This window comes from Lathyrus oleraceus, chromosome 6 (assembly GCF_024323335.1).
Source record: "Lathyrus oleraceus cultivar Zhongwan6 chromosome 6, CAAS_Psat_ZW6_1.0, whole genome shotgun sequence".
In the NCBI taxonomy this organism is placed as follows: Eukaryota; Viridiplantae; Streptophyta; class Magnoliopsida; order Fabales; family Fabaceae; genus Lathyrus; species Lathyrus oleraceus.
In genome coordinates, this window is record NC_066584.1 from 294,487,080 (window position 1) to 294,513,264 (window position 26,185).

Below are 26,185 nucleotides of genomic sequence, written 5' to 3' on the forward strand. Positions count from 1 at the left end.
AAAATGATACAACTCAAAAATACAACTAAAGTGACTCAACAAATAAATTTTGTTAGGTTTTTTGGAAATGTAATAACAGAAATTTAATTGCATTTAACACACCACCTCACTTTAGTTGCTCCAAGTCCACCATGCTCAAGCACTTTTTCAGCCTCTTGAACACATCATTTGTCACACCCTTTGTCAACAAATCCGCGACTTGGTCTTCGCTTCGGCAATAGCTTAATCTAAGCTTTCCATCACCGACCAATTCTCTCAAATAATGAAACCGCATCTCAATATGTTTGCTCCTTCCGTGTGCAATCAGATTTATTGCGGAAACATTGTCTACAAACAGTGTGGTGGCAGCATCATCACCATATCCCAATTCCTTCAATAGATTCATAAGCCACATAACTTGGCACGCACCTAACGACACCGCAATGTACTCGGCCTCACAAGAAGAGAGTGCTATAACCGGTTCCTTTTTCGAACATCAAGAGATTGGTGTACTACCAAACATAAAGATGTACCCTGTAACACCCCGATAATAATATAATAATTATTTAAATTAAGTTAATAATATGTTTATTAATTTAATTAGATAATTGAATTATTATTATTATTATTTTGGAATAATAATTATTGGGATAATTATTTATTGGAATAAAATAAGTTGGAATAATAAAAAGTCCCATTTTTGGTAAAAAGGGTTTGCACGTGAAAAGGAAAACACAGAGAAGCGGTTGAAAGTGGAAAAAGGGCAAAAAGGCAGAGCAAGAGAAGAGGAAAAGCTTGGAGCTCAGAGATTGCTGGATTAACTCAGGTAAGGGGGGTTTATCATCGATTAACGGGTATTATGGGATAGTATGTGATGGGTAGTGAGAAACCATTGTTTTACCTCTGATTTGATTGATGCATGATGAATTTGTGAACTTTTTGGATAAACGAAATTGGGGTATAATTGAGAAAGAATTCGTAGGAATTAGATGTAAAAGTGTCAGATTTTGTGTAATCGAATAAGATATGAATTGTGTTGAAAATATGAACGATTTCTGTGTAGAATTTGGACTGTGGAAGGGTAAATTGGATAGATCCCGTAGCAGAGAAAGCCATTGCAGATCTGAGAATTCTGGTTTCTGGTCATACGCGTATGGCACTAGGCAATACGCGTATGAGATGGCTGGTACGCGTATGGCACTAGGCAGTACGCGTATGGATGAGGAAGATGATGTTTTGAACGTGTTTTGGTCTCTGTTGGTACGCGTATGGGAATGTGATACGCGTAGCATACGCGTATGGGAGTGGGCAATACGCGTATGGGTTTGGTCAGGCGTGGGCAATACGCGTATGGGCATAGGCAATACGCGTATGGGCAGAATTGTGATTTTTCTGTGCTGTTGTTATGCAGTTTTTGGTTGTTTAGGCTGAGTGATGTACTTAGCTGATGTATGATGTAGCAGGGATCATTTCCCGTTGTTTTGAGTGGTATAGGTATTAGTAGAGTGTGCTAATACTGTATTTGATTATGTGGCATGATGTGATATGCTTTCGTGATAAAATGTATTAATGATGTGTGATGATAAGCATGATGCTGTAAGTGTATCAGTTATGTATGCATTTGTGAATAGACTGTTTTATGGCTTAGAGTGTGAGCTTATGTCTATTCTTGAATTGTTGCTGTTGTTGTTGCATTGCTAGGTGAGTAGCATGCTTATTCTAGCCTTCGGGGCTGTAGCTAATTCCCATGGTGAGGAATTGGTGAGTGAATCATTGTGGATTTGTTGTTAATGTTTGCATGCTAGATGATTAGCTTGCATAGTCTAGCCTTCGGGGCTGTAGCTAATTCCCATGGTGAGGAATTGGTGAGTGAGTCATTAGATCTCAAATGAATGGGACTAGTGAGCTTAGTAGCCGTATCTGGATTTGATCGGTGAGCTTGAACTGTATGTTCAAGAATAGTCGGTACCGCATATGTTGAGTCTCATTGCATAATGAATGTATGGCATATAATATGAATGGATGTATTCCAGTATTATATGGTTATTATGTGTTGTGATGTTGATGATTGAGTATAGTTGAGATTATACATATGCTATATGTTACTGTTGAATATGATGTTTGAACGGATATTGCAGTTGCTGAGTGTGTAGTCTAATTAGGGTGAATTGATGTGTTATTTACTTAGCATTACATGTTGTTCTATAATGCTTATTATATTGATTGAGGAACTCACCCTTACGTCTATTTTTCAGGTAACGAGCAGTGAGTTGAGTAGAAGCTAGTGCTATGGAGTCTAGTGTCGTCCTTAGTGGGTCATGCTCTGGTAGATGTAACATCGGGAGGGGATGTTTGAATATGTTTTAATTCAGTTGTTGATCAACTTTACATGTAATGTAGTACATGCTTTGAATGTCGATGTTTTGTATCCGCTGCGAATTATGCAAAAGAGTCTTATTTTGATTAAATAAATGAGCATGACAGGATATTTTGATAAATGTTGTGAAATGATTGTGTGACACCCTTCGGGGCATAATTACTCTGATTGATATGTTATTATTTTAATTAAATATTTTGGGGTATTTAGAAGGGTGTTACATTAGTGGTATCAGAGCATAGTCGGTCGAGTCGAGTCGTAATTATTCTGTTTCCCCTGTACGGTATAGGTGTTGTGTAACCTATCAGTACTCATTGTTTTAGTTTGTTTGGGTTTTCAGAATAGAGATGGCTGGAAGAGGTAGAGATGATGCTGCAATTGCTGAGGCTCTGGGTATGCTAGCTGGAGTACTTGGAGGAAATCCGAATGTTGTGGGAATGGGAGCTGCTCGTCAACTGAGTGAGTTCCAGAAGAACAATCCTCCAATGTTTAAGGGAGCATACGATCCAGATGGCGCTCAGAAGTGGTTGAAGGAGATCGAGAGAATCTTCCGAGTAACTGAGTGTGCCGATAACCAGAAGGTCAGGTTCGGTACGCATATGCTGTCAGAGGAAGCTGATGATTGGTGGGTTGCTACCCGCACTGAGTTGGAATCTGCTGGCAATGCTGAGATCACTTGGGCTGTGTTCAGAGAGAGATTTCTGAGGAAGTACTTTCCAGAGGATGTCAGAGGAAAGAAAGAAATAGAATTCTTGGAATTGAAGCAGGGTAACCGGTCTGTTACTGAGTATGCTGCTAAGTTCACAGAGCTGTCAAAGTATTATACTCCCTATAGTGAGGCTACTGGGGAATTTTCCAAATGTGTGAAGTTTGAGAACGGGTTGCGTCCCGAGATCAAGCAGGCGATTGGATATCAGCGGATCAGGGTGTTTTCTGATTTGGTTGACTGTTGCAGGATTTTCGAGCAGGATTCCAAGGCTAGAGCAGAGAGCTATCAGCAAAGGGTTGATAGGAAAGGTAAGAATCAGATTGATCGTGGAAAACCGTATGCAGCTGGCAAAGCTTTCCAGCGGCAGAGTGGGATGAAGAGGCCTAGTGGGGGAGACTCTAGTGCTCCTGTTAAGTGTTATAGATGTGGTCGGGCTGGACATCGTGTTCATGAGTGTACCAGTGCTGAGATGAAGTGTTTCAAGTGTGGAAAAGGTGGTCATTTGGCTGCAGAGTGTCGGTTGAAGACTGTGACTTGTTTCAACTGTGGAGAAGTGGGTCATATCAGTCCACAGTGTCCTAAGCCGAAGAAAGAGAATCAGTCAGGAGGCAAGGTCTTTGCTTTATCGGGTTCTGAGACTTCTGCAGATGATCGTTTGATCCGAGGTACGTGTTATATTAATGGCTTTCCTCTTGTAGCTATTATTGACACAGGTGCGACTCATTCTTTTATATCTTTGGATTGTGCTGTGAAACTTAAGTTAGAGATATCTGAGATGCTTAGAAGTATGGTGATTGATACTCCTGCGAAGGGTTCAGTGACTACTACTTCAGTTTGTTTGAGTTGTCCTTTGAGTATTTTTGGTAGAGACTTTGGGATAGACCTTGTGTGTCTTCCACTAGTGCAGATTGATGTTATCCTGGGTATGAACTGGTTAGTGTTTAACCGAGTCTATATCAACTGTTTTGATAAGACTGTGATTTTTCCTGAGATTGAGGAAGGAAAGAATTTGTTTCTATCAGCAAGGCAAGTGAATGAGGCAGTAGTAGATGGGGCAGAGTTGTTTATGCTGTTAGCGACTATGGAAGCTAAAGATAAACTGGTGATTGGTGATCTAGCTGTGGTGTGTGATTTCCCTGATGTGTTTCCGGAAGAGGTGAATGAATTGCCGCCAGAGCGTGAAGTTGAGTTCTCGATTGATTTGGTACCTAGTACTAGACCGATATCGATGGCTCCATATCGTATGTCTGCTGTTGAGTTAGCTGAACTGAAGAGTCAGTTGGAAGATTTATTGGATAAGAAATTTATTCGTCCGAGTGTGTCACCGTGGGGTGCACCAGTGTTGTTGGTTAAGAAGAAAGAAGGTACTATGAGGTTGTGTGTGGACTACAGGCAACTGAATAAAGTGACGATCAAGAATCGGTATCCTTTGCCGAGGATTGATGATTTGATGGATCAATTGGTTGGTGCGAGTGTGTTCAGCAAAATAGATTTGAGATCTGGGTATCATCAGATACGTGTGAAAACTGAAGATATTCAGAAGACTGCTTTCAGAACAAGGTATGGACATTATGAGTATTCTGTGATGCCTTTTGGTGTGACTAACGCGCCTGGAGTATTCATGGAGTATATGAATAGGATTTTCCATCCGTACCTAGACCAGTTTGTGGTAGTGTTTATTGATGACATTTTGGTGTATTCGAAATCTGAAGAAGAGCATGCTGAGCAGTTGAGAGTGGTTTTAGAAGTTCTAAGAGAAAAGAGGTTATTTGCTAAACTGTCTAAGTGTGAATTTTGGTTAGAAGAGGTTAGTTTTCTTGGTCATGTGATTTCAAGAGGTGGTGTTGCTGTTGATCCTTCTAAGATAGAAGCGGTATCTAAGTGGGAAGCTCCGAAGTCAGTTTCTGAGATAAGAAGTTTTCTTGGTTTGGCTGGATATTATAGGAAATTCATCGAGGGATTTTCCAAGTTGGCGTTACCGTTGACAATGTTGACTAGGAAGGGGCAAGCGTTTGTTTGGGATTCAAAATGTGAAGAAGGTTTCCAGGAGTTAAAGAGAAGGTTAACTAGTGCTCCTATCCTGATATTACCGAGTTCGTCAGAACTATTCGAGGTTTATTGTGATGCTTCATTGTTGGGTTTAGGTGGTGTGTTGATGCAGAATAAGCAGGTTATAGCTTATGCTTCGAGACAGCTGAGGGTTCATGAGAGGAACTATCCGACACACGATTTAGAGTTGGCAGCTGTGGTGTTTGTTCTGAAGTTGTGGAGGCACTATTTGTATGGGTCAAGATTTGAGGTTTTCAGTGACCATAAAAGTTTAAAGTATTTGTTTGATCAGAAAGAGCTGAATATGAGACAGAGAAGATGGTTAGAGTTTCTGAAAGATTATGACTTTGGTTTGAATTACCATCCGGGTAAAGCAAATGTAGTGGCTGATGCATTGAGTCGGAAATCCTTACATATGTCTATGTTAATGGTTAAGGAATTGGATTTGATTGAACAGTTTAGAGACTTGAGTTTGGTGTGTGAGAGTACTCACAATAGTGTTAAATTGGGTATGCTGAAGTTAACAAGTGGTATTTTGGATGAAATTAGAGAGGGTCAGAAATCCGATATGCTTTTGGTTGACAAGTTGACTCTAGTGAATCAAGGTCAAGGTGGTGAATTCAGAGTTGATGAGAATGGTGTTTTGAGATTTGGTAATCGGGTGTGTATTCCGGATGTTACTGAGCTTAAGAAGAGCATTCTTGAAGAAGGACATCGTAGTGGTTTGAGTATTCATCCTGGAGCTACGAAGATGTATCATGATTTAAAGAAGTTATTTTGGTGGCCGGGAATGAAGAGAGAAATTGCAAGTTTTGTTTATTCCTGTTTGACTTGTCAGAAGTCAAAGATTGAGCATCAGAAGCCGTCTGGGCTAATGCAACCGTTGGCTATTCCAGAGTGGAAGTGGGATAGTATCAGTATGGATTTTGTTTCTGGGTTGCCGAGGACAAGTAAGAATTTTGAGGCCATTTGGGTGATTGTGGATAGATTGACGAAGTCGGCTCATTTCATTCCGATCAGAATGGATTATCCGTTAGAGATATTAGCCGAGTTGTATATTGAGAAGATTGTAAGTTTGCATGGTATTCCGTCGAGTATTGTTTCGGACAGAGATCCTAGATTTACATCGAAGTTTTGGGAGGGTTTGCAGAGAGCTTTGGGAACTAAGCTGAGATTGAGTTCTGCATATCATCCGCAGACTGATGGCCAGACTGAGAGGACGATTCAATCATTAGAGGATCTTTTGAGAGCTTGTGTTTTGGAAAAGGGAGGTGCTTGGGATTGTTATTTGCCTTTGATTGAGTTTACCTACAACAATAGTTTTCATTCGAGCATTGGTATGGCACCGTTTGAAGCCTTGTATGGTAGGAGATGTCGGACACCTTTATGTTGGTATGAGCCCGGTGAGAGTGCTGTGGTTGGACCGGAGATTGTTCAACAGACTACAGAAAAGATTAAGATGATTCAGGAGAAGATGAGAATTGCTCAGAGTCGTCAGAAGAGTTATCATGATAAGAGGAGGAAGTCACTTGAGTTCCAAGAGGGAGATCATGTGTTTCTTCGTGTTACTCCGATAACTGGTGTTGGTCGAGCTTTGAAGTCGAAGAAGTTGACACCTCGTTTTATTGGTCCTTATCAGATTTTGGAGAGGATAGGAGAGGTGGCCTATCGTATCGCTTTACCGCCGTCGCTTGCGAATTTGCATGAGGTTTTTCATGTGTCTCAGTTGAGGAGGTACATTCATGATCCGTCGCATGTAGTCCAAATAGACGATGTACAGGTGAGAGATAACCTGACTGTGGAAACATCACCTATGAGGATCGAGGATCGAGAATTGAAGCAGTTGCGGGGTAAAGAGATTGCCTTGGTGAAGGTAGCTTGGGGAGGACCAGCAGGTGGCAACGTGACTTGGGAACTGGAGAGTAAGACGAAGGAGTCTTACCCAGAGTTGTTCGCTTGAGGTATGTTTTCGAGGACGAAAACTCTTTTAGTGGGGGAGAGTTGTAACACCCCGATAATAATATAATAATTATTTAAATTAAGTTAATAATATGTTTATTAATTTAATTAGATAATTGAATTATTATTATTATTATTTTGGAATAATAATTATTGGGATAATTATTTATTGGAATAAAATAAGTTGGAATAATAAAAAGTCCCATTTTTGGTAAAAAGGGTTTGCACGTGAAAAGGAAAACACAGAGAAGCGGTTGAAAGTGGAAAAGGGAAAAAAGGCAGAGCAAGAGAAGAGGAAAAGCTTGGAGCTCAGAGATTGCTGGATTAACTCAGGTAAGGGGGGTTTATCATCGATTAACGGGTATTATGGGATAGTATGTGATGGGTAGTGAGAAACCATTGTTTTACCTCTGATTTGATTGATGCATGATGAATTTGTGAACTTTTTGGATAAACGAAATTGGGGTATAATTGAGAAAGAATTCGTAGGAATTAGATGTAAAAGTGTCAGATTTTGTGTAATCGAATAAGATATGAATTGTGTTGAAAATATGAACGATTTCTGTGTAGAATTTGGACTGTGGAAGGGTAAATTGGATAGATCCCGTAGCAGAGAAAGCCATTGCAGATCTGAGAATTCTGGTTTCTGGTCATACGCGTATGGCACTAGGCAATACGCGTATGAGATGGCTGGTACGCGTATGGCACTAGGCAGTACGCGTATGGATGAGGAAGATGATGTTTTGAACGTGTTTTGGTCTCTGTTGGTACGCGTATGGGAATGTGATACGCGTAGCATACGCGTATGGGAGTGGGCAATACGCGTATGGGTTTGGTCAGGCGTGGGCAATACGCGTATGGGCATAGGCAATACGCGTATGGGCAGAATTGTGATTTTTCTGTGCTGTTGTTATGCAGTTTTTGGTTGTTTAGGCTGAGTGATGTACTTAGCTGATGTATGATGTAGCAGGGATCATTTCCCGTTGTTTTGAGTGGTATAGGTATTAGTAGAGTGTGCTAATACTGTATTTGATTATGTGGCATGATGTGATATGCTTTCGTGATAAAATGTATTAATGATGTGTGATGATAAGCATGATGCTGTAAGTGTATCAGTTATGTATGCATTTGTGAATAGACTGTTTTATGGCTTAGAGTGTGAGCTTATGTCTATTCTTGAATTGTTGCTGTTGTTGTTGCATTGCTAGGTGAGTAGCATGCTTATTCTAGCCTTCGGGGCTGTAGCTAATTCCCATGGTGAGGAATTGGTGAGTGAATCATTGTGGATTTGTTGTTAATGTTTGCATGCTAGATGATTAGCTTGCATAGTCTAGCCTTCGGGGCTGTAGCTAATTCCCATGGTGAGGAATTGGTGAGTGAGTCATTAGATCTCAAATGAATGGGACTAGTGAGCTTAGTAGCCGTATCTGGATTTGATCGGTGAGCTTGAACTGTATGTTCAAGAATAGTCGGTACCGCATATGTTGAGTCTCATTGCATAATGAATGTATGGCATATAATATGAATGGATGTATTCCAGTATTATATGGTTATTATGTGTTGTGATGTTGATGATTGAGTATAGTTGAGATTATACATATGCTATATGTTACTGTTGAATATGATGTTTGAACGGATATTGCAGTTGCTGAGTGTGTAGTCTAATTAGGGTGAATTGATGTGTTATTTACTTAGCATTACATGTTGTTCTATAATGCTTATTATATTGATTGAGGAACTCACCCTTACGTCTATTTTTCAGGTAACGAGCAGTGAGTTGAGTAGAAGCTAGTGCTATGGAGTCTAGTGTCGTCCTTAGTGGGTCATGCTCTGGTAGATGTAACATCGGGAGGGGATGTTTGAATATGTTTTAATTCAGTTGTTGATCAACTTTACATGTAATGTAGTACATGCTTTGAATGTCGATGTTTTGTATCCGCTGCGAATTATGCAAAAGAGTCTTATTTTGATTAAATAAATGAGCATGACAGGATATTTTGATAAATGTTGTGAAATGATTGTGTGACACCCTTCGGGGCATAATTACTCTGATTGATATGTTATTATTTTAATTAAATATTTTGGGGTATTTAGAAGGGTGTTACATACCCTGCCGTCGATTTTCGGTCATCTTTATCTCCGCACCAATTAGAATCGGTGTAGCCAAGTAAATTGCACTTACTCCCCGTGTCCGATGCGGGAAAGAGAATTCCGCAGCCAAGAGTACCTTTCACATATCTAAGGATCCTCTTGACCGCCGCCAAGTGAGACATCTTAGGTCTCTCCATGAATCTACTCGCAATACCGATACTAAAAGCCAAATCCGGTCGCGTATTGCACAAATACCGTAACGATCCAATCAAGCTCCGGTAAAGCGTTGGATTGACATCATCCTCCTCATCACTTTTGGACAGCTGCACTCTAGCCTCACAAGGTGTAATAGAAGCATTACAATGCTCCATATCACACTTTTTCAAAATATCTAGAGCATACCTCCTTTGATGCATAAGCAACCCCACTTTTGACTTGTGAAACTTTATGCCAAGGAAGTAATTCATGACACCAAGGTCCGTCATCTCAAACTCTCTCATGAGCTCACTTTTGAACCTTGAAACACTCTTGTCATGGTTTCCCATAATCAAGAGATCATCAACATACAAGCAAAGTATAATAACACCATCATTCGTATCCGATCTCACATAAACTCCATGTTCTGATACACGTCGTTTGAAACCAATGTCAATAAGAAAGCCGTCAATACGTTTGTTCCAAGCTCTTGGAGCTTGTTTCAAACCATACAACGCCTTCTGTAGCTTGTAATACTTCATCTCTTGATTTTTTATCACGAAACCGTGTGGCTGCCCCATATAGACTTCCTCAACAAGAGGACCATTCAAAAACGCAGATTTGACATCCATTTGGTAAACCATCCAATTGTTGCTATGCGCAATACCAACAACCAAACGAATAGTCTCTAATCTAGCCACCGGTGTGAATACCTCCTCATAGTCTATACCTTCTCGTTGCAAGAATCCTTTCGCCACTAATCGAGCTTTGTGCTTGATTACTTCACCTTTGGGATTTGCTTTAACCTTATAGATCCATCGCACACCTATCGGTTTCTTTCCAAGTGGTAAATCGACCAGCTCCCAAGTACCGTTTTTCTCAATAGATTCCAGCTCCTCTTTCATTGCACATATCCACTTAGGATCACTTAAGGCTTCTTCCTCATTTACCGGTTCGGATTCAGCCATAAGTGCGAAATGAACAAAATCACCATCGTTATTCACTTCGTTATCTTGGAATCTTTCGTAATCTCGGAGTCTATGAGGCAAGGCTTTTTGCCTCACTGGTCTACCATTATTAACAACATCATTTTGCGCTACTGTAGGTGCTGGTACAGCGGTGTCGGAAGCCTCCGGATCAGTGATTTCAAAAAACTGTTGCTGCTGTTTTTTTGTGAGTAATCGATTACTGCTAGTAGGGTAATCGGTTACTACTGTATTTTCTGCACTTCTGACTTCATCAAAGTCACATCCCGGGTTATGACGATCTTCCGATTTTTTCCATCGAACAACATGTACCCTCCAGTAGAGTGATATCCTACAATATCATCTTCTCACCCTTATCATTCAATTTCTTCCGAAGTTGATTCAGTACATGACGATATGAAATCGATCCAAAAACGCGCAAATGATTCAAATTCGGTTTGAAGCCACTCCAAGCCTCTTCTGGTGTGAGTTTCTCCAGCTTCTTAGTGGTACACCTATTCAACAAGTAAGTGGTTGTAGACACGACCTCACCCCACAATTCCTTAGGCAAATTTTTCCCACAAAGCATACTACGCACCATGTTCATTATTGTACGATTTTTCCTCTCGGCAACCCCGTTTTGTTGAGGCGTATACGGAGGCACCACCTCACGTGCAATTCCCTCAAGATCACAAAACTTCCCAAACTCACTAGAGGTATACTCACCTCCACCATCCGTTTTGAGAATTTTGAGCTTCCGGCTGCTTTGGCGCTCCACCATGGATTTGAAATTCTTGAAAACTCCAAATACCTCATCTTTTCTCTTGATAAGATATGTCCAAGGCTTCCTACTAAAATCGTCAATGAACGTAACAAAATATTGATTGCCACCATAAGTCTCTACTTGCATCGGTCCGCAAACGTCGGAACATACCACCTCAAGTAAGCCTTTGGTTCTTCGACCCGCATCTTTGATAAACACGTTCTTGTGTTGTTTAGCCTTCACACATTCCTCACACAATTCAGTTGGAATACTAATGTGTGACAGCCCCGTTACCATTTCACTTTGTTGCAACTTTCTTAGATCCCTAAAATTAAGGTGACCAAGACGGTAATGCCATAACCACTCATCTCTACTTGCCGCGGTAGCTAGACAGCGATGCTCCATAACCTTTAACTCAACCTTAAAGGTTCTATTGGCAGCCATCGGCGCTTTTAGAATCAACACACCATTTGAATCCAAAACGCGTAAAATCTTGTCCTCCAAACGAATTTTGTATCCTCTTTCAAGTAATTGGCCAATGCTTAAAATATTACACTTAATTCCCGGTATATACAAGACATCTTTGATCCTTGAATGTCCACCATTCCTTTTTCCGATCAAAACATCTCCTACCCCTTCGGCGCTTAAAGTGGTGTCGTCGGTAAATTTGACTTTACTTTTTGCCGCTTGATTGATTTGCACAAACCAATCTTTTCGACCTATCATATGTGTTGAACAACCGGAATCCAAGTACCACTCATCTCTCCCTTGGACTCCATCACGAACGATAACCAATGCACTTCGATCCGAATGCGTTTTCTCGCTATTTTCCGGAACAGTACAACTGTTGTCCCGCAAACTGTCACTACTGTAGTTGCTGCCCGGAACATCCGTAATGCCATAACTCTCCTCCGTGATCATTACTATAAGTGTGTCCTCATCATCTACCTCTTCCCTAGCTACATTGGCTTCATTATTGTGATTCTCATTCGATTTACCACGACACGAATTTGCAAAGTGTCCAAACTTTCTACACTTGTAGCATTGCACCTTACTCATATCACGCTTCTTAAAACCATTGTTATGACCACTATCCTTGGAGCTACTTTCACCCTTTTCACTCGTCGAATGCTTTGAATTTTGCGAATTGTTTGAACCAAAATTCTGAAAATTTGATTTACCTCTCGCCGCAAATTTTCCTTTCGACCTCTTGTTCTTTTCATTGAAACGCGCTTGCAAAGCAATCTCCGCTTTGGCTTTGCCGGCGCCTCTCTCATCCATCCTTTGTTCATGTGCCTCTAACAAACTTTGCAATTCATCCTTGCTCAAAGTTGTTAGATCCTTTGATTCTTCAATAGCCACAACTATGTTGTCGAAACGCGACGTTAACGAACGCAATACTTTCGATACAACATTCTGCTCAAGAATCGTTTCCCCACAAGATTTGATTTGATTAACTAACCGGGTAATGTGCGTAATGTAGTCGTTGATCGTTTCTTTCTCTTCCATTTGTGTTAACTCGAACTATCGTTTGTAAGTTTGTAACCTTACAACCTTCGCTTTGACGGCACCGGCATATGCTTTCTCCAAGATTTCCCATGCTTGCTTCGCCGATTCACAATCGCCGACCTTCTCGAATAGGACTTTGTAATCCTTCTTCTTCTCTTCTTTGTGTGTAGCTCTTTGAATGTCGGTAACCTCTGCCCCTAATTGTGTAACTCCATTGACAACGATCTCAAGCACCTCCTGATAACCAAACAAGACCTTCATTTGTTTCGCTCATTTATCATAGTTCTTCAAATTAAGAATCGAGAGATTGGTGGGAATTCGATCATTGAAAACGGTTGTCATTGTTACAGCAGATTAGGATCAATAACCAAAGCTCTTGATGCCAAATGTTAGAACATAAAACTCAAATTGAAGGTTTGACAATGGTGGAAGATAAGAAATTGGGGAAGATGAAGTTGAGAGAGAATTAGAGAGAAAAGAGTAATATTTGATGAATAATAAAAATGGCATTAATTGAAATTGAAAATATTACAAGAGTATTTATACATTGAAAGAATAAAATGATACAACTCAAAAATACAACTAAAGTGACTCAACAAATAAATTCTGTTAGTTTTTTGGAAAGGTAATAACAAAAATTTAATTGCATTTAACAATATTAAGATAAATTATTTTAAAAATCAATGCATTAAAATTAATAAATGTAAATAAAATTAATAAATTGATAAAATGCGACCCCGTGTATATGTTAAAATAACTTAATATAGTTCAGTTTACCAAACTCTTTCAACCTAGTTCAAACCAGTTGAACTATCCAACTCTCCATTTACATATCTTAGAACTATCAACTGGAATTATCATCGGAATAATTGAGCATTTATCAGAAATATAAACACTATGTATTTGCTGTAATTAATATATACACGCGAATCATTCATGAAAAATCAAACTCAAAAAATCTCTGGACCAATCTGGTGTTAAAATGGTGAAAGAAACAAAGATAGAACTTTGGCAATTATCTTTATTCATCAGAGAATCCAACATCTGCAACAGCCTTTGGAATCTTGGGGGCCTTCAAACCATCGATCCCATGTAGGATTTAAGGGACCAATTGTTCTGTCAAACCAGAAAAATAATAGATTTTGTCACAAAACATGTCACGAGTAATGTATTTATTTACCACAAACCATGAAAGATTGCACAGGAGATTTTACAATGGAAGTAATGGATCAGGCCTTTTCTCGACATTGCTAAGCATCCTGGCAAAACAAACACCGAAACGAAAATTCAGACTTAAACTTCGATTACGCGTAATGAAAATATTTTGTGCTTATAAGCTTACTCTTTGCATGATGCAGATGCTTTATCCATCCTCTCAAGCTTTTCCAGCTCTTCCTACATCAAATTAAAGTGAACATTAAAATAAGAAAATGTTGAATACAGCTACCAAAAATCTCATCAAATCACATCCTCCAACCGTTCAGACTCAAGGTTCATATTCCACTTTAGCATAAATATGACTATAAATTGTCAAATGCTACAAATCATAGCTTCAACCAAACATGTCAAAATCAATTCAACATAGCCAGAATCAATTTTAGCTGCTCCAAACATACATTATATCATAGTAAAATGTATTTTTCACAGTGAGGACTCCTTGAACTGTAAAAGTCTGTAATGGATGGTTCCATGGCCAAAAGGTCCATACATCTATCTAGACACAATTGTATAATAAACATAAACTTTTCCACTAAGAATAATGGATAACCATATGTTGTTACATACTGTAATAACTATGTAAGAAATTCAAGATTCAAGGGTTAAAGGTGTTTTCACCCAACCTGCAATTTGGGTCAGATAGAGTCAGTTGTAACATCAGAAGCAACAAAAATGAGTAGGTCTCTTTATCTATAGAGGACCTTACATTAAATAAAAACACAAGTACCCTTTTAACTATCCAATGTAACAACCTTATAATAGAGATATATGGACCCCAATTACAAGTACTTCTACAAAACAAAACAAAATCCAGCTCCCACCAGAAGAATACCCCCAGAAACCAATCAAACTAAACTTGAAAAAAACACTAAACTTTAAGGATAAAGTTAAAAACTTTACCAATCCAATTTACTATAGATACATGGAAGAACAAAAAGAAAAAGGTGAATAAAAGAAAACGACGGAGAAAGAGAAGAAACAAAAAGAAAATCGGCGAGAGGACAAAAGTCCAAAACATGGTAAAGATGAAGTAGCTACCTACCTCTAAGTACCTTGTTTCCTGTTCCAATCTTTTAAGTTCAGCATGTATCCTATGTTTCCCTTTCGTATCTGAAGAAGAAAAAGACTGAGTTTGAACAAAGTGGGTCATGGGGTTTTCGGAATCAGACTCATCCGATTGCATTCTCTGATAATGAAAAGATACGAAAGGGAGTAGAAAGATGAGGCAGGAATGTGAAAGGTTTGACCATGAAAGAAAGAGTGCGTGGTTGTGAAAGCAACAAAGCGGGATCTAAGGTGGTTATTGAGAAAAGAGAGAAAGAAACAAAATTTAATTTCAATGGTTGATTTGTTGAAGTTGACGTTGTTGTTTTGTGTGTTGTGTTGTGTTGTGTTGGAAGAAAGCTTGTTTTCTTTTTATTGCTCTGTTTTTCTTTTGTCTTTTTAGTGTCTTTATCTCTGTTAGTACTTGTTTATTTGTTTCTCTCTCTTACTTTTAGACTTTAGTTGCTTGAGCGGTGACGGTCCACTGACTAGCACTTGGCCAATTACTTTATTACTTTCTCCTCTTTACATTCTATAAGTATTTAGAACAACATATTTTTGTAACAATAAATATATTTTAAGAAAGACAATTCGGTGAAGAAGAAATACAAAAAGAAATTGAGGGTAAGTAGCAAGAGTAATTTCCTGCCTTGCCCCACATTTGAAAAAATTGTCCCAATATACCCCATTTTGAAAAAAAAATCCCAGTCTACCCCCTTTTTTAGTGGGGCCTCGCCATTCCATTTGACGAGGGACTGAAGAAATTTTTCTTGCTTGTAAGCTCGTCACTTGAAGTGACGAGGCATTAAAGCAATTCGTTTTTTTTTTAATATAGTTTCAAAATAAATTTGTATTTTAGTTTCCAATATAGTTTTAGTTTTTATCTTCTGAGTGTACCCCCTAATCAATATTTTTAATTATTATTTCTCTCACCTTACATTAATGGTAATTATAATACATCAATAACAATAAATATAATTTGGTAAAATTGATACAATCTTTTATTTATCATATGTTTTTTAATATCTATGAAAATGACATTTATTTTAGAATGAATAGAATAATAAATATATAAATTAATGTCAAATTCGCTATCAAGCATGTGAGAAAAATATGGAAAAATATTTTTATTAGAGTTAATTAGCAATCATAGGATCCCAAGAGCTTAGGCATTATGTTTTTATATTGTATACTTATGAACGTATAAATATTCTGTTTTGACATCAAAATTTACATCTACATTATATTTCATTATTCACCTATACGGTGAATAATAAAATATTATAATAGTAATTATGTTTTTTTTTTAAATTAAAGAATACTGATAAAAAATTATGTGATTAACCAATTTATAATTTCATTAATCATCATTTTATATGTCATTAATCAACTTTATTTTACTATTAAAAATTATTCTTATGGCTTAATGTATATTTTAATTCTTTAGCTTAATTTAATATTAACAATTATTAGTATTTAATAGATTTAGTATTCTATTTACACTTCCTATTAATTAATTATTATTAATATTAATTAAATACTATTTAAAAAAAAAAAAAAAAAAAAAAGGAATGCCTGCACCTCCTCGTCACTTGAAGTGACGAGGCCATGAAGCCAAAAAATTTCGCTCACCCCCTCATCATTCCATTTGCCGAGCCCATAAAGCAAAAAATCTTTTAGCACCCCCTCGTCACTTGAAGTGACGAGCCCAAACTTAAAAAGGGGTAGACTGGGATTTTTTTTTCAAAAGAGGGTATATTGGGAATAATTTTTGAAAAAAAGGGTATTTCAAGCAAAAACTCTAAGTAGCAAACCCAACCGATGTCAAACAACAATGTTGAAATTAGTGAAAGCTGGAATGGCAAAGAGGAAGTCACTTTCAATCTATAGGTTTTTCCATCATCCACTATTTGCATAATAAATAGCTAGTATAATACTAAGAAGTTCTCACGGGATATATTTGAATTTATGGTATGGAATAGAATGGTAATTAATGAGATTTTATTGTTTGGATTTTTAAATAATTGATGGAATGGAATGGAAGATGATAGAATTCATTTCATCAAATTTCATTCAAATCTCTATTTTTTTGTTCCATTTAATTTGGGGTGTATAGGATGGAATGAGACATTTTTAATAAAATAATCAAACAATAGAGTGGGATATATATTCCATTTTGCTCCGTTTCGTTCCGCTTCGTCATGTTCCATTTTCCCCGTTCCGTTATGTTTCATCAATCCAAACATAACCTAAGTGGAAAAAGCCCATACGAATGTGTTCAATGTATCACGAAATGTAGAAGCACACATTCTTACTTCTTTTTTTAAATTGATTTTAAAAGAACATACAATATATTGAGTTGGGATAAAAGAATGCATTTTTAATAGTTTAATGTTGTTTCTCGTCGATGGAAATCCTATTCTGGAGTTTAGAGTTGGTCATTTGGGTGAGAATAAATCCGATCATTATAGGTCTTAGAAGATATGAGTCTAATCTATTTTTTTTTGCGCTGTTTGGCTTTTTTTAAAGCCTGGTCTAATAAATACAATGCGAGCAATGTTGAAATTCTTCAATTTGATAACGATTCAATTATTGTGGAAGATGGAAGTTGAAAAATATGAGCAGCTCATAAAAAAATTGAGAATTAGTATATGGATTTTAAGTGATTTTTTCAAAAGTAAGTTAAAAGGAGTTATTCTTGAAGATAATATCTTGAATATCACCTAACTTTCTTATCTTACCAAGATAAATCAATATAATTTAAGTTTATAGGATTTTCGATGGGAGCCGATCTGAGGTGGTGTTCGACTTGGAAATAGATAATGGAGTCAATGGAAAGGAAATTAACTAGTTGAAAGAGTATAACTATCGATATGATGTTGGATAACATTAATAGATTATGTTTTAAATAGTTTACCGTTATACTACTTCTCTTTTTTTAAAATCCCTAGTAGTATATAATACACAAGATTACTCAAATACAAAGAAATTTTGTATGGGGCGGAGGTATGGAGGATAAAGAGGTCAATTCGGTGAGTTGTGAGAAGATATGTAAAAACAAAAAGGAGGATGGATTTGAGTGAATAAACAGAAACCTTTAATATATCTCTTCTATCCAGGTGTAAATGGTGATATTTGCAAGAAACAAATTATCCATGGATGGAAACTTCAACTTTTAGGTATGATAATTTAGCTAACAAATTTTTATGCATGAACAACACTATTTTAGAAAAGAAATTATTCATTTAGTGGCTAGATCTTATATTATTAGAAGTTCGAGGCATCTTGAGAACAAACTATTTTGTTGACAACATGTATAATAAGTAAGGGGGCAACGTCACTATCTCATTTTGGTGTGAAAAATGGACTAAAGATAAATCATAAAAGATGCCTAGTCTTGGCCCAACCCAAAGGTGTCATAGGCTTCGATGGTAGGCAAATTTCAAAGTCTCGGGATTTGGGGACTCATTTATGCAAATCCCTAATCAACCTTAAAGTTACTTCATCTCTCCAACCTCCTAACACCTTAATGCAACCTTCTTACTTTTCGGTGCTAAGGTACCCTAAGAAAAATGGTGTCATCAATTCGGTATCTAAAAGAAATATTAAGAAGTTGCCTACGGAAGAAGAAGATCGTTACTCAATGGGTTCGATTCTTTATTGTGAGCCTACCTAAGATTCAGATGCCAGGCATGACAATGTTACATTCTGGGATAATTTAGAATCCAATGTTGAAGATAAGGTGTGGAAGGTAATCTTCAACTTGGGGATAATGGGTAAAGATAAAGATAAAGATTACAGGAATAAGATAGCAGAAATGGAAAGCTCTGATAAGGAGAGAATGAGGAAATCGAAGGAGTACAAAATTAGGAAAATATGAACATCGTGTCTTTGAATATAATAGGGGAGTTTATTTAAGAGAATAAGGATTAAACATTTGATTTCTTTGGGCAAATCAGACCTCATCTTACTCCAAGAAACAAAGTGTAGCTATGTCGACGATAAAATCGCTTGTTCTTTTTGGAGTAATGAGGATATCTCATAGTCTTTTTCTCTTGCAACTAGTTCGTCTGGTGGAATGCTTACAATTTCGAATTGGAGGTCTTCAATCCCACATCAACCTTTTTTGAAATAAGTTTCCTTAGAGTTAAATTAGAGTGTAAAGGAAGGAATTATTACAGTCTCACTGTCTATTCTTCATGTTCTTTCCCTCATAAAAGAAAACTCTGGAAGGATGTTCTATAAGTAACTAGAAAGTTTATCGACAAGGACTGGATCATATGAGGAGATTTTAACTCTATCTCTAGAATGTCAGAAAGGAAAGGCAACAATGGTTTTAACAGATTCAAAGAAATATGGGAATTCAGAGAATTCTTGGGGAATATCAATCTCGTGGACATGCCTTTCTTGGGGAACAAATTTACTTGGTTACTCGGGGATGGGAAGTCTATGAGTAGGATAGACAGGTTCTTTCTTTCCGATACCCCTATTGATAGATAAGGAGTGGTAAATCAGGTAATCAGGAATAGGGAATTATTTGATCATCGTCCAATTCGGATAAAGGTTAACAAATCAGACTGGGGCCCAAAGCCTTTTAGGGTGCTCGATTGTTGATTCGAAAACAAGGATTTTTTTTTAATTCGTAAAGAAGTCGTGGGGTTGAGGGGCCCAAAGCCTTAAGAAGTGGAATGTCGATATTTTTGGGAGTGTGAATAGGGAGGTGGGAAAGTGTGTGAAGGAGATCAATAAGGTTGATGCCTCTCTCACTAGGTGTAACGTTGAGGATGAGGATCATCTTGTAATGATAAGGAGTAAAGCTTCTTCAGAATTATGGAAGAAACTATCTCTGAAAGAGAACCTCCTCATTCAGAAATCTAGACTGAAGTGGTTGAGGGGCGGAGACTGTAATAACAAGTACTTATATGCAGTGGTCAAAATGAGGAACAGAAGGAAATTCATGGTTCTTTCAAAAATTCAGATGGGGAATTGTAGAAGGAGTGAAAGAGGTGAAATAGGGTATTAGGAGTTATTATCAGGTTAAAACAATTGAACCTGATAAAGTCAGACTGACTCTTGAGGGTGTCTCATTCAGGGAATTGTCTTCTGCTGATAGAAGCATGTTGGAATCATCATTCTCTGACTAAGAGATTCATGATGATATTTGGGGGTGTGAGATGTTTAAAATATCATGCCCATATGGTTACAATTTCTTCTTCATCGAGAAATACTGGTCTTTTATGAAGCATGAAATCATCAAGTTTGTCAAGGATTTCCATATAAACTTTAAACTCAACAAGTCGATTACTTCCTCTTTTCTCACTCTTATTCCCAAAAACCATAATCCTCAAGGCCTAGAGGTGTTCATACCCATCTACCTTGTAGGATGTCTCTAAAAGATTATCTCTAAGATCATTGCAGCTAGAATCAAAAGGGTTCTTGGTTTACTTATCTCCCATTTCCAAACAGCTCTCGTTCCTGGCAGACATGTGTTGGATGGGGTCCTAGTTGCTAATGAGATTTTGGATCTTGTTACAATAACTAAGAAGATGTACATGATGTTTAAAATCGATTTTGAGAAGGAATACGACAAATTCAGCTGGGATTTCTTAATATTCATCAAGAAGAAAATGAGTTCCAGGAGCCTTTGGATGCAATGGATGGAAGCTAGTGTTTTCTCTAGTCACATGTCGATTTTGGTGAACGGTAGACGTATAGTGGATTTCGAGGTTGAAAGAGGGTTATGTAGGGTGACCCTCTGTCACTTTTTCTATTCGTATTGGTCACTGAAGGTCTTGCAAGTTTGATAAAGAAGGCATTGGATATTGGCGAACTTTCTAGTTTTTTGGGTTTTGACAGGTCTTCCATTGAAGTTTAACAATTCCCAAATGACACTCTCCTTATTGGATAAGGTGATTGGAAGAATGTGTGGAGTATCAAAGCAATCCTAAGGGGGTTAAAGTTAGTGTCCGAATTGGGAATTTAACTTTCACAAGAGCAAACTTCACGGGCTGAATTTAAGCCCTCACTTTATTCAGGCTACTGTAACTTTTCTCGCGTGCAAGATCGAAGGGGGTAGTTTCAAATTTTTAGGCATCCCTATCAGTTCTAACCCTAGAAGAATCGAAATATGAAAGCCTCTCTTGGAAAAGATCAAGAAATAGACTTTCAGGCTGGAAGGCTAGATTATCATGTCAAGAAGGGTAGCTCACTCTCATTAATTAGGTATTGTTTAACTTGCCTATATTTTTGTTTTCCTTCTTTAAAGTTCCTGTGAAAGTGTAGAAAGATATTGAAAGGATACAAAGGGACTTATTTTGGGGTATCTCAATAGACAAAAGGAAAACTCATTGGGTGAGTTAGAATCATATTTTATAGGATAAGAGTAAGGGTGGTTTATGAGTTGGAGGTATTGAAGATTTTAATTTGGCTCTCTTGAGCAAGTGGAAGTGAATACTCCTTACAGACAAGAAAGCTATATGGGTAGACTTTATATATATATATACGGTAACTTTGAACACTCCATTCTGATTAGATATCTTAGTAGATTTAAGGGTCTTATTTTAACTTGGTGATGGGACCTTATTTCCTTCAAAAGAAGCGTTGGCAAGCTGTCTTTTGAATTTGCAAATAATATCGAATTTCGTATTAGAGAGAGGATCAATATCCCTTTCTGGTCTGGTGCTTGGTGTGGGACTGAATATCTTAAATCCATCTTCTCTAATCTATTCTATAGAAGTAGGCTTAAATTTGAATTGGTCAGTAACATAGGCTTTTGGGTGGTGGAATCATGGATTTTGAGAGATTTAGGTCCTTCGATAGAGGATTAGGGTAGGTGGTCTGATAACCTTAAGGAGGTTGATGCTTTGTTGGAGCTCTACAAGGTTCTAAAGGGTAAAGAGGATGGAGTGCTTTGGTTAAATGAGGAATTTTATGTTTTCTCTGTGAGATCATGTTACTCTTCCATTGTTGAAGATAATAGCTTTGTAAACACTGCTCTGGTGCTGGAAAAGGCGTGTAGCTTACTGTGGACTACTCAGGTTCCAATGAAGATAAAGGTTTTTGGTTGAAGAACCTTTTTGAATAGGCTGGACAACAGAGATCAACTTATCTCTAGAGGGATTACAATTTCTATCCATAATCTCCTGTGTGTTTTATGCTTTCTTACTGACGAAAATTTGTAGCACTTACTCTTTGAGTGTGGAGCAACTATTCAGGTTTGGTTTGCCATTAATAGGTGGATCAAATTTGTTGGTTCTAAGTGTTGGCAGCAATTTTGGTAAAACAAAGAGTGTTCACAAGATGTCATGTGTGATGTCTTAACATGAGATATCCTATGTACCTGCTGGAGTTAAAGAACATATGCAAGCAGGATTGTTTCAGAATGCCACATACAATGACAAGGCTTCTGATATTGGTTGTACCTGTTGGAGCTTATATGGAATACATGTTCATGCAGGATTGTTTCAGATGACATACACATTGTCATGGTATCTGATATGGCTGTACCTGTTATAAAAGGAATTATTGGATTATGCAGGATTTTTCCAGGATGTCAGACCCGATGTCATGACATTCTGTACACAGAACATTCAGTATGAATGTCTGGTGTTTTGTGATTGCACAATTAATGGCAATCATTGGATGATTGAAGATATGGCTAGTTGGCGCATTCAATCATGGATTACAACCAGATTTACTTATTTTCCAAGGAGATCTAAACAGCTGTTATAAAAAGATTTGATTGGAAAATAGATTTAGGGTTTTCAAGATGTCCAAGCCCAGCTGGATGCTTCTATAAATAAGGAGATCTTTTAGGAAATAAAAGATTGAAGACCTTGATTGTAGCAGAAGAATTCTGCCAGCTTTGTAACAGCAAAGGAGAAGCTTGCTGCGATTTCTGAAGGCCCAAATCCAGTTGGGTGGTTAGGTTATAAATAGCAGATTGTAACCTAGGTTTTGTAAGCCTCAAACAATGTAAAAATTAGATGTGTGTATGAGGTAAACCTCCCAACCTGTGGGAAGGTTACCATGTGTTTCTCAGTGCTCGAAGGCGTGAGATTATTTGTAACTCAAAACCTGTAGGTAAGAGTTTGTTATGATCTTGAACGAAGCTGTGAAGCAAGTTCAAGTGGTTTAGCATTACATTGTAATTGTAGTGATAGGAATGGAAACTGGAGGTTTCTATCTAGGATTTCCTAGGTATAGATTGCATTGGGTAGGGATTAAGTGAAGAGTTGTAAGCGGGGGAGTTTAACTCTGAATTAATACTGCTGATAGTGGATCTTCTTCCTGGCTTAGTATGCCCCCAGAGTAGGTGATGTTGCACCGAACTGGGTTAACAATTACCTGTGTTTTTACCTTCTGCACGTTATAATTATGTCTGTTATAAAATAAGGTAAACCTGTAATGCTCTAACAGGTGATGTTCAAATCAATGTTGAGACATCATACTGATAACTGTGCAGGCTCAACAGAAGTAAGTGCTATGGTTGATCTCTGCTGTGTCTTTGTACCAGATGGACAGAACTGGGTGTTCTTCCATACTATGGTGATATAGTAGCAGATGTCGTGACATCTGTGAATGTGTGCATATCAGTACTAGAATTTAATTTGTATAAATGTCTTGTTGTATTAGTAACATTGTTGGATCAGATGTCATGACTTCGTGTAGAACATCTGAACTCTGACTATACCAGGATTTCAATTGGTATCAGAGCAGGCATCCTGTTCTGTTTCTAGATGAGATCCATGGGTGATACTTTCTGGTATCTTGCAAGGAGTTATGTTAGTACTGATGCTGGAACCTGTGGAAGGTTCTGTGATTTCCCTGAATAGTCCCTTGAAGTAGGTGGATGGACTATTCATGACAGGAACTGTGTGTACCTGTCTCTGGAGGTTGGCAATTGGCCTTTGGGTGGGACAGCTCTGCTAATATTGAATCATATTCAATCTTGGTATGATCTTGGAGGCTGATCTGGAGAAGTGTGTGTTCATAGGTTGAGTTGTATTATGATTTCCGCTGCATAATACCTGGCAAAACTCAAACCCTGATGTAGTTTCCCCTCATATGGATGAAAGGCTGTTGTATTCAAGATTGCATCATAATCTACTGAAGATGTCAAAGATACTTGAGTCTCCTCAAGTCCACTCATCATGACGTTCTCTCTTCAGGATTGTAAGAATCACCTGATCACTGATTCTTTTACTCTCTTGGGTAGTGTATATGAAGACCTTGAAGACTTTCAAAGAGGGTTTTGTTCCAAGGAGGTGGAACTAATGTTCTATGTGATGTTAGAACATGTTGTTCAACAAGTATGCAGCTACTGGTTGAAGAGCAGATGTGTTTAGGTGTCAAACAAAGGGATACTTTTGTTTGGAACCTACTCCTGACCTGGACGAGGAGACATCTGTGTGTACTAAGTTGACAAGGGTAGGGTCAACTGTATGTGTGCTCAAGAAGGTCACTTTTAGACATCTGATCTCTAGAAGTGAAGTTGGTTGAGATGTGACATGGTGCAATTTCCTGTTGCCTGTCTTATTCCTATAGATTGATCAGGATTGGATAGTTGTTCCCTGAAGTACTATGTTGTATATGGAAGACAAGTCCCCTGGATGTTAGAAGTCAATACTAGGGTAACCTGGTTGATATTTCATTTGAGAGGATTGGGACCATGAATCTAGTTATTCAAACACCACGCTCAGAAGTGACATTTCTTTCAAGGAGTGAGAATATGAAGATTCAGAGATTGGTTGAGGTAGTATGCTCTGGCAATGCATAGCTACTATTGATGGGTATTGTTTTCTTTCACCAGTACTTATGGTCAGCTGGAGTCTGATTGGTGTGATTGGAGTATGGATAGGTATAACTCATAGAGTTAATTGCCACCGATAGGGGTGATGTATGTCATGTTGAGACATTTGTGTACAATGCATGGATATTGGTGTGAAGTTTCCATGATTGTTAATTTGAGGGGGAGTTTTGGTTAACCTCCTCACGTTTGGACAACCTAGGGTCTGGTTGGCTGTTGACCTGTGTCACATGGGGTCTGGTTGTTGTGTGACACATTTGCAAGGAAGGATTCATCTCTCTCATTCCTAAGGGTGAATCTAATCTGAAAAGATTCTCAAAACTGTTGAGGTGCTTGCAAGCAGAAGATGTTGACACAAGAAGAGTATTTTCAAAGTATTCTTATGGTGTAAGTATCTGATAGGAAAATTGGGAAAGGATTTAAGATCAATGTCTACTTGTGCCAAGTACAAGTATTTAATTGATTATCCTTGGAACTCAAGATAACTGATGTTTTTAAAAGATGTTGGAACATCTTGTCTTCAAGACCCTGTGCAGAATCACAGGAAGGATAGTACATTGGTTTATGATCTATCACTTTGGTGGCAGTAAAAGCATATGATCTCTGAAAAGGTTTCCTGGCAAGAAACATGTTCAGCCTTGGTGTGTACAAGAAGAAGAAAATATCATAGTCCTGAGGGTGGTTACTTGGATTAGTTCACTTCTGATCTAGGTAAGGAAGTGCATTAGCTAATGCACAATATGGAGTCAAGAACAAGTGGCAGCGGTCTTGACATCATGGAAACAGCGTTGCTTTAGGAAGTGGAATCCTTGGTATAGCTGAAGGGATAGTTTCTAACTGGTCCTTCTGAAGACTCATGCATCAGAGTGTCTGATGTCTTTGGAGAAGAAGCAGGGATTCATCAAGGTGTGAGCTTAGATGACTTAACTGCAAACCTGCAGGATGGAGGATGTTTACTCAAACTTGGTTCCACAATCAAGTCTATGAGAACATTGAACTCTTGTTCTATGAAGGGAGGAAGTTCTTTCAAGTGGCAGAAGAAGGAGCTGAATTCAATAGCTAAATGTCAAAACACAATGTTGTGACATTTGGTTCAACATCAGATTCTTAGTTGGTGAAGTGGCACATCAACTTGAGATAGAAGGGTTTACAGGGTTGTAGATTGGATACTTCAAAAAGATCATTCTCGTTGCAGTTCTTTGGAGTTGCTGGATGGAGAGGATGTTACATGTTCATGTCTTAGAAAATCTAAGTTTTGTTCAACATGTAGCTTGAAGTTCAAGTCCCACTTGGAAGGTCAGAATATCTTTGGGAGAAGTCTGATAAACGTGGAGAGGTCAAAAGAATGGCATTTGACTTTTTCATATGAGGATTCATGAAGGAGGTAATCAACCAGTGGCATTTGGTCTATCTCAGAAGTGAGTTCAAAGAATCAAGATAATCTACATATGGCAACTGATTATTCTTAAGGATAGTTTGAGACAAGTTACTTTTGAGCAGAAAAGTAGTAAGTTGAAGA

General features: G+C 37.9%; 1 protein-coding gene across 1 annotated transcript; it reads right to left on the reverse strand.

Moving 5' to 3' along the window:
- Window positions 1-13,317: 13,317 nt before the first annotated feature.
- LOC127096809 (guanine nucleotide-binding protein subunit gamma 2) lies at window positions 13,318-15,336 on the reverse strand. The gene is made up of 4 exons (XM_051035350.1): window positions 14,857-15,336; window positions 13,939-13,991; window positions 13,811-13,855; window positions 13,318-13,712 (listed from the first exon to the last, which is right to left on the reverse strand). The coding sequence occupies exons 1-4, from the start codon at window positions 14,995-14,997 to the stop codon at window positions 13,625-13,627; spliced, it is 327 nt and encodes a 108-aa protein (XP_050891307.1). The 5' UTR covers window positions 14,998-15,336; the 3' UTR covers window positions 13,318-13,624.
- Window positions 15,337-26,185: the final 10,849 nt, after the last annotated feature.

Excerpts from the sequence above, each read along its gene's own strand:
- LOC127096809 (XM_051035350.1), bottom strand. The coding sequence starts at position 14,997 with ATGCAATCGGATGAGTCTGATTCCGAAAACCCCATGACCCACTTTGTT. Across the intron at positions 13,856-13,938 it reads GCATCTGCATCATGCAAAGA|GATGCTTAGCAATGTCGAGA; the intron begins GTAAGCTTATAA and ends TTGTTTTGCCAG. Across the intron at positions 13,713-13,810 it reads CCTGATCCATTACTTCCATT|AACAATTGGTCCCTTAAATC; the intron begins GTAAAATCTCCT and ends CTGGTTTGACAG.